General features: G+C 36.2%; 1 protein-coding gene across 1 annotated transcript in view; it reads right to left on the bottom strand.

The window, feature by feature from the left end:
• kank1a (KN motif and ankyrin repeat domains 1a) overlaps positions 1 to 10000 on the bottom strand; it is a 196545-nt gene that overhangs the window by 58765 nt on the left and 127780 nt on the right. Inside the window, 1 exon segment of the mRNA XM_051929544.1 lies at positions 6349 to 6471. Coding sequence (XP_051785504.1) covers positions 6349 to 6385 — 37 coding nt within the window. The 5' untranslated portion in view covers positions 6386 to 6471.

Raw genomic sequence — 10000 nt, 5'->3', positions numbered from 1 at the left:
ACCCAATTTTCGATATGCATGAAGAGTAATTCAATATACCAAGTTGCAGGAGGTAAATGCCATTGTTGGTAACATCAGACAAAGCAGGAGCACACAAACATTCATATTTGCTCAAACCATGCTAGATCCAATTAGACTAATCAGTACTCAATGAGTCAACTTTATAAATAAGGTTTCTTAATTTTTCTCCATTTAACAATATTCTAAAGTATGGATAGCCCCCAAGTATTCTGCACAAATCAGGGGCAGATGTCTAAAGTGATGCTATTTAATTTTAATTTTCACCACAATTACACATGATATGTTTATTTGTTTGGCAGCAATGTATCTTACATTATACAGTGATCCCTCGCTATATCGCGCTTCGCCTTTCGCGGCTTCACTCCATCGCGGATTTTATATGTAAGCATATTTAAATATATATCGCGGATTTTTCGCTGCTTCGCGAGTTTCTGCGGACAATAGGTCTTTTAATTTCTGGTACATGCTTCCTCAGTTGGTTTGCCCAGTTGATTTCTTACAAGGGACGCTATTGGCAGATGGCTGAGAAGCTATCCAGCTTACTTTCTCTCTCCCTCTCTCTCTCTCTCTCTCTCTTGCGCTGACGTAGGGGGGTGTGAGCAGGGGGGCTGTGTGCACCTGCTTCCTGAAGGACATGCTGCACGGAGCTTCGCATACTTAAAAGCTCAAAGGGCACGTATTGATTTTTTTTATCTGTCTCTCTCTATCTCTCTCTCTATCTCTCTCTCTCTCTCTTCCTGCTCCTGACAGAGGGGGTGTGAGCTGCCGCCTTCAACAGCTTTGTACCGGCGGTGCTTCGCATACTTAAAAGCCAAAAAGCTCTATTGATTTTTTTTTGACTGCTTGCTTTGCACTCCTTTGAAAAGGAAGATATGTTTGCATTCTTTTAATTGTGAGACAGAACTGTCATCTCTGTCTTGTCATGGAGCACAGTTTAAACTTTTGAAAAAGAGACAAATGTTTGTTTGCAGTGTTTGAATAACGTTCCTGTCTCTCTACAACCTCCTGTGTTTCTGCGCAAATCTGTGACCCAAGCATAACAATATAAAAATAACCATATAAACATATGGTTTCTACTTCGCGGATTTTCCTATTTCGCGGGTGGCTCTGGAACGCAACCCCCACGATGGAGGAGGGATTACCGTATATGATTGGTAATGTTTAACATCCACAATAAAGAAATTTCCCAGTCTCCATCCAACACTAATGATGGCATTATTGAGGATATGCTAGATATATGTGGTGATACCACATGTAATACCTCAACATTTACACAAAGACTCTGTTGATGTCACTCAAGTTGATACGTGAGGAGAGAGTGTGCTTCTAAGAGCAGCAGTAAAACATACATACAAACCATGCAGCCACTGCTACAGTAAAAGGAAAGCCATTCACTTTGCAAGTTTGGGTAGGCATGAACACTTCAAATCCACTGTTTGGGAGCTCTAAACCAAATCTATAGCATTTCAAGTATAAAGTGTGTATATAAAATAAATACACATTTTTCATTAATGTGATACTGGATTCACCTTGAAAGTGAATATAACCAAAGCTATTTTATCTCCACCCCAAATAAGTATTATTCTTAATTTAACACTTTGTGTCAGAGAGGCTAAGCTTTGCATTGAGCTGTCAGTAGTGGTGGTTCGAAGAGGGGCTGGGAAAGTGTCTCCTGTCCAAGGATGAAAGAATGTACTAATTGGATTAAGATATGCAGACTATCCCAGGCTCTTAATTTCCCTAACTTTTTAAACTGCAGAAATTTTGAGCATGAGCAACATGAGCAAAAAAGACTGTAGTTTTAAAATATCAGAATAAAATACCATTCTTGAACTCACTTAAAGTCCACATCAACAGGGGATGAAGCCTACTCGAACCAACATTGTATACAATGCAAGAACCTGCTTTGGATGAAGTACCAGTACATTTCAGGGAGACCACAGAAAGTAAAATCCAAAACTTTGTAGGGAACACAATGTATTATTAGTGTTATCAACCTGCCCTCCGCTACAGTATAGTGCCAGCACACTGTAAACAAAAAACACCAAAAAAGGTGCAGATGTATATTTATTTAAAAGCAATACATCTCTCAGAGCTTACCCTGCCACTGACCACATCTTGAGGATGTGCCAGCCTTACAAAAAAGTCTCATCCGATTAAGTGCAGCCAGATAAACTGCTTAGTATTTTGTGTCCTGTAGACATTTAACAGCAATTTGTTCAAATCTCACTCTAAAATTTACATAAATTGTAAAAGACAAAATGACATTTGTTCCTCCCCAGTCCCTCTCTCTTACGTACATTTGATTTAAATTACATTCTCAAACTTAGGGAACAAAATGTGTGTCCTGAGAAAGACAGATCGATCTATCTTGATTGAGAGACTGGTAGAGCTTTCTAGAAAATTTGTCCCCAAAAAATAAAATACAAAAAGCAAATACACGCAAACACACTATGGTCTGAACACACATCAGAATGGCTAAAAAAAGAAGAAAAAAAAAAAAAAAAAGACTAAAAGGAAAGAAAACCTCTGACTTGGCAGTTAGACACAATGAGGAATTATGCAGACATATTTGCTGTTACGATAAAGGCCCCAGCAATGTTTCTTGACACACTTCTGCTGAATAATTTGTTGGCTGTAAATATCCTGCCCAGATTCAAATTCTTAACACTACCAAATGCTTCCCAGGGTTTCTGAAATGGCTAAGGCTAGTTTGGCAGATGTATAATATTTTACAGATCAGGCAAGAAAGTAGGAAGGATATATATCATAAAGTGGCTCCAAAAAATGTGTCACTGCTGATTTGATTAAAAAAAATCATAACATCTTGCCTGAAGAGGCCTAAGCTGCCTCGAAAGCTTACAAATTGAAATCTTTTTAGTTAGCCAATAAAAGGTGTAATATTGCTTCACTTCTCATTAAGTTTGATTTAAATCCAAGTCTGGAAACAAAAAATGTTTAACATTGGCAAATACTGATCTGTAAAAAGGCTACAGAGAGAGAACTATTTCTGTAATTTGATAAGCTACCACTGTACTACTCCCCCTGCCCCCCCGAAAAAAAACCTGAAAAGACTTTTTTACATTATGGAAAACAAATGACAAATAACACTTTATATGTTTCCAGATGCTAGTATTGTTAATTTTATTGTGAATATAGTCCAAAAATACTGTAAAATAGCAATTTACAACTATGTGAGCTGAAGCTAAGAATTAAAAAATGAAGTACTCCTGTACTGATTTAAGTACTTTGTGGATTTTACACTTAAAAATATGCTAAGGAAACACACTTTTCAAAACATTACTTGGTATAGAGTGATGTACCGAGTCAAAGTACTGTAGGCCCAGAGTGAGTTAGTATTTTAATCCAACATTTAAATTTTATATGAGAAACATAGTTGGGTGCATGCCATTATGAAAAGAGTGAAAACAAATCAGTGATTCAGTTGTCCCAGCATTCATACTTTCATACAGTATTTTTCTTTTCAACATCACCTTCAAATTCTGGTTTTGTTAATCCCATCCTATTTTGATCATTACAAAGAGATAAACCTCTCCCACAATGTTTGTAATAAAAATGACTGTATTGTGTGTTATAAATGCAAAAGTTATTAATAGATGACAGATATAAAATTACTTATTTAGATGACGCCTTTTATCCTAGGTGACTTAAAACAGTTGCGATACAATTAGTTGCATTTATTTTGCTTTTCCAATTGGAGCATAGACAGGAGAAGTAACTTGCTCATGGTCACACAGTGTCAGCAGTGAAATTTAAACCAACAACCTATAGTGGCAAGGGTAAGAAAGAGCTGCATTCCGATTCTGACCTTAGTAAATCAGTCCCACTATTTGTAATAAATTAAATTTTTGGCATTCAGTCAACAAAAGCAAACAACTGCAGTTAATGACTGCTTAAAACAGAATGCTGAGACATGCAAAACAGTGCTTTAATAACAAGATTTCAATAGGATCAACTAGTTATACCATACTGATGGCCACTTAACCAATGCAATTTCTAGGTCCACAATTCCCCTTTTTACCCAGTGGCATCATCCGCACAATACACCTCTTGCTGTTACCAGGAACTACCATATAACCTATAAATATATAAAAACATTGAGGGAACATCGGGCATCTAGTTTGACCAATATCCTCACGTACTATTATTCCATAAACAACATGCAAGATGTTGGACATGTTAAATGATCTAGGCAGTAATCAGAAGTCATGTAATTTTGCATTAGAAGGCAACAAAGATTACTCAAAATAATTCATTTTCAACCTTTTCAAAAATAATATTTCAGATCCACCATTAATTAGTCACATGGCATTTGAAATTGCATGGCCTTGGGGCAAGGAGTGATACTACTCTCAGAAAACTAGTAAAGTGTTGTGCTCCTCCAGTCAGGCACAAAAAATGTGCCCAATAAAGTGAAAAAAAATCCTCAGGAATGCAAATGGCAAGCAGCTTCGTGTTCTAGAAATTGACAGGCTCACAGCAAACAAATGCATCTTGTACTTGTATAATGCATATGGAAAAAATCCTCATAAGCACGCCCAGGCTGGATGCAGATCAACATAACTTAAAAAAGGAAAAAGACTGGATCTAGATCCAAAAATAGTGAGACTGCACCTAAGAATGTTTGTGCAAAATAACTTGGCTCTGTTGCAAATGGTTCAGAATAAAGATTAAAGCATGTGGTAAAACTATAAATCCTCAGGCAGGATGAAAATTCAAGTTTAAGACTAAGAGACCAGGACTGTTAAAAATTTAACACTAGTCTTTCCCCTCAAGTCTCTTCTCTTTCTTTAACTTAAAAAAAAATGTTTTTTCGGCTGTAACCTGCACCCATTCTTTCTTTAAAACACTTAGTACACTGAAAAGTGTACTTCAGAGGCACATTACAGCCCTCAATGCCATCCAGTTTATTTGATTTCTTAAACATAATGACAACTTGAACAATTAATAAAGTCCCAGAATATAAGCACACCTATTTCGTTAGGGAAGTAGTGAAGGCAATCTGAGCAGCACTTGGCAGAAGACATCACACAGGCATGAACAAGGCACCAGAGGTGATCATAAGAGAGTCTCTCTCAGTCTCTCTCTCTCAGTCTCTCTCTCTCTCTCTCTCTCTCTCTCTCTCTCTCTCTCGGCCCAGTTTTAAAACACCAATTGACCTAACCACCAAATGCCAGGGAGGACAAAGGAGTACGCAAAACAGTCTGAAACAGGAACATGGAGTACATGCAAACTCCACAAAGTAAAGCATGAAATTCAAACCCAAAACACAGGACCTGTGAGTTACAAGTTCTACCCATTGTGCCACACAAATCGTATACATCAAAATCACAAATACAAAAAAAAAAAATCACTTTTTCTAATTAAGATTAAATATCCTTAACATTCTAAACATTGTTCTCTAACTTCAAGGAATGCTTCAACTTTACTATTTTGTTTTCATTCCCAGAAATTATCATCAAGTGACCAAGTGGCTAAAAGTTACAACAGCTGAATAAAGGAAATCGTGTATTAATCCGTTGCTCCCCTTGTGTAAAAGCATACCTCCCTCCCAGAGCTCTTCCCCCTTAATTATTATTCAAGGAATAACTTTTGCTACATCTTTCCAAATTACAGATTTTAACCTACTGTATCCTAATAACACTCATGCTAAAGAAAAAAAAAAATCTTGCTACATGCTTCAGATCTATTTTGCTTAGCAAAGATGGCTAATACCAGTTAAAGTTTAATCATTTTATATGGAGAATTTCAAAATGAACGCAGTTTCAAACAGATGTATACAATAGTCAAGATTATCATAATATGCACAAAGCAATTCCTCAGATACACAGAGAAAACAATAAATATAAGTAGCAAAGCCATGCACAATTTTAAATAATAAAATAATAAAAGGCTATTTGGGTAAACAAGTTGCAAATAGAATTAATTTTCTAAGGAAACAATTTTCTTTCTCAGTTTCCAAGGTAAACATTGCCTTGCAAAACTTTTCAGTATGATGTACATTTTTATATGATGTAAGAATAACATTTTATGAGCTTTTAGTGGGTGAGTTTGCAATAATATTGTTCATATTCATCCATAATGTAACAGTTCTTAATTTAAGGAAATATTACATGTATCTACTGGAAAGAGCACCAGTCTTATGTAATGTGCAATACTGGTCTTTCTGCACAGGCTATGTAATTAAAAAAAGGAATACACATAGAAGTTAATACCTTTCAAAATTCAATGATTTTACAGAGAGGGTTAATGCACAAACTTTTCTAATACAAATGAAACAACATAAAACAGAAGACATAAAATTACCTGAAACACCACCATTAATCTGTGCAGTGTGAGCCATGTTTGCACCAGTTCACTCATTAATCCACAAAGACATTTAATGGATTCATGCAAATGCCATGCATCAAGTCCAGTCTACCATGCAGCCTAGAAAAAGTGGGGGAAAATAAACAAAAATGTTTACAAAAATACTTCAGGGATTTTTGGAATACGAGTAAAAGAAAAGATTGTTTTTTCCCACTACATTTTAGAATTTAAATTAAAATTTTTCTTGAACTTTTTTGGAGTTGTCCTAAAATTAACACTTCTTGCCAATTAATTTCTAGTTTTTAAAAAGTGCATAATAGCATCCTTGACAATAGTATGTACATTATGTTAGTGTTTCAAATATGGGAAATACAGTACATTTATATAAAAATACATTCGGGTGCAAATAAAAATGCTAGAACAAAAATATCAATGCATTTAAATGGAAACATAAAAAACTGAAATGTTTTAAATAAACCAATAAATTACATGGCTTCAGTTTAAATTTGGTCTTAAACAAAAATAAAGTAAAATAGATGTAAAAGTATGCCCCTGATTGAAAAGAAATGTTGAATGCTGTTGCATTTAAGTCAGAACAAATATGCTATAAACATGTACAATATGTAATATTGTGATACAGTAACTCCTAATTTAAAAGATATTTACCAGGATAGTACACTAACGCAACGCCTCTCACTCATTTGTGCCAATTGGTTGACCATAAGCACTTGGCGCCATCTTACAAATCTGTTAGTATTTTGGAATTGGAGAGTTATTGGTAAAGATGTCACACTGCACTTTGCACTGTACCACTCTTCATAGCTGCATCACGGGGGCACCATGCCGTCTACTGCATTGAAGCAAGAATCTCTCCCGTGAATATGCTATCGCTTCGAAACCATGACTTGGTAGTGGGTGAAGGGGCTTCTTCACCCGTGTTCTTTCCACCATTCTTTTTTGCACATATCTTCCATAAAGGTTATAGCTCCTGTTGTGCAACGTGAACCCAACACACTAAAAACGGATAGTAACCACAAGTAGTTCAGGGCCTACATCATACAAGGACTCACTGATTCCTGAAAACAAAGTTTCCATGAATGAAAAATGCCTTATGGTTCTCAAATGACCCGGAAGTTCCTGGCAACTAAACTTAAGGTGGTGATGTCTGTTGCTGTGAATACAGGAAAATACCCCTCCCTGTGTAGTCTGTTACCACAAAAATGTGGCCAATACTGACTAAAAGCTATGAGCTATTCCCTTACTTTTGCAACGTACTGCACTTTTAGGTGCATTAAAGTGACTATTACATCAACACATTCTAAACAAACAGCTTACTCAGTCAGTGAACTGCCAAAAAATAAAAACATTAGCAAGGTTAAGAGACCATGCAATCAATTTTTAGCAGAATTAAGCAATCTGGCTATTGAAGTATTTATTGTTTTTTTCTGTTTCTCCACTTGTATTATTTGATAATCAGTATAATTAATATGTATATGCTTTGTGAGCTGGATAAAATCTGCTTGGATATTTGATTCACTGAAGTATAAGAACACATACATTGGGTCCACAAGAAAAATATGTCCTTGGAGAAGTCAGAACACAAAATTTTGATAAAGGAACCCATCCTAGTGGAACTACTGTACACATTGCCAAACGTTTAACTGTAATGTATCTAGATTTAGGAAATGCAGAATTATATGTAGTTTAGAATCAAGGTGCACAGATACAGTCTACTATAATACAAAATATTCTTACCATGATTACCTACAAACTGAATAACGAATTCTGAATAGTTTCATACCTATGCATTGCCAAGTTGTTTACAGATTACCAAGTAATTACAAATAGTTAACTTATAACCGTGATTCCTTAAACTAATGACACGATTATCAACAGGTAAAGTTAAATGTTGAGACCATTCCAGCATCAAGACTAAAATAAATTCAAAGTATGCTTGGCTGCTGCTGACTAAACACACTCCTGATATCCTCTCCAAATTTAGGTTGTCACAAGCAGACATCCTAAATGTAGAAATAAGCAGAGGGTATTTTCAAGGATCTTACTCATAACACATTCCAAAACAAACAGTAAATGAGTTAAAGCTGTTCATATGTAAGACATGTAATATCTGAATGTCTGCATTTCTATTACTTTGTGCAATGTATATATTAAAACATTCTGAAGTGCCTAAGAATCCTGCTGCATAGTATATACACACACACACACACACACACACACACACACACACTGTATAAATATGCAAATTACACTATATAAAATATATATATGAATGTGAATCAGAATGAAAACTTTAGAAGCAACACATTAAGAATAATTGCATTCTACTTAGAGGTTTACTTCTCAAATACTTTCTTTTAGCAATGATTTATGATTTAAGAGGATATAAAGAAAGGAAATTCTTAAAAAGCTGTTAATTCATGTTTCAATTAGATTGAAGTATGTTTCCTCTTATGCTTTTGAAAGTAAATTTTTTGCAAGCCTAGCAACAAACAGGATTTTATTCAGTTCTTAAAACATAAAAATAAACCTTAGGAAACAATTATTAATCTATACCTTTTATACATTGTCTAGCCCAGACTGTAGCAACATGTAAATTATGGAAAAAAGGAATCCAGACAATACAGATGTCAGCTGAGAAGAAAACTGCAAGACTGCAGGACCTACAATACATGACCAGACACTGCAACTGGAGACAGTTAAAGTTCTTTTTCAGTTTTGTTTTGAAACTATGAACTAAAGTAACACTGGTTATTGAAACAAATACGCAAAATGAAAACAACTGCTAGTAGAGATTAATCGCCGCTCAAATAATCATAAATCGAGGCTCATAGTCTATTGTACAGCAGCTGAGGATGAGCCCTGTTCTCAATCCCATCGAGCACCATAGGGATGAACTGCAACAGAGACTGTGAGCCAGGTCTTCTTCTCCAATATCAGAGCCTGACCTGGCGGGCTGCCATGTGCCTTTTACTAAGGAGTGGCTTCCGTCTGGCGGTCTACCATACAGGCCTGATTGGTGGATTGCTGCACAGATGGTTGTCCTTCTGGAAGGTTCTCCTCTCTCCACAGAGGATCTCTGGAGCTCTGACAGTGACCACTGGGTTCTTGGTCACCTCCCTGACTAAGGCCCTTCTTCCCCGATCGCTCAGTTTTGATGGCCGGACAGCTCTAGGAAGAGTCCTGGTGGTTTCGAACTTCTTCCACTTACAGATGATGGAGGCCACTGTGCTCATTGGGACCTTCAAAGCAGCAGAAATTTTTCTGTAACCTTCCCCAGATTTGTGCCTCGAGACGATCCTGTCTCGGAGGTCTACAGACAGTTACTTTGACTTCATGCTTGGTTTGTGCTCTGACATGAACGGTCAACCGTGGGACCTTATATAGACAGGTGTGTGCCTTTCCAAATCATGTCCAATCAACTGAATTTACCAAAGGTGGACTCCAATTAAGCTGCAGAAACATCTCAAGGATGATCAGAGGAAACAGGATGCACCTGAGCTCAATTTCGAGCTTCATGGCAAAGGCTGTGAATACTTATGTACATGTGCTTTCTCAGTTTTTTTATTTTTAATAAAAATTTGCAAAAACCTCAAATAAACTTTTTTTCATGTTGTCATTATGGGGTGTT

This window comes from Erpetoichthys calabaricus, chromosome 7, assembly GCF_900747795.2.
Source record: "Erpetoichthys calabaricus chromosome 7, fErpCal1.3, whole genome shotgun sequence".
Taxonomy (NCBI): Eukaryota; Metazoa; Chordata; class Cladistia; order Polypteriformes; family Polypteridae; genus Erpetoichthys; species Erpetoichthys calabaricus.
Note: the sequence above shows the minus strand (reverse complement) of the source record. Positions and strands in the feature narration are given on the sequence as shown.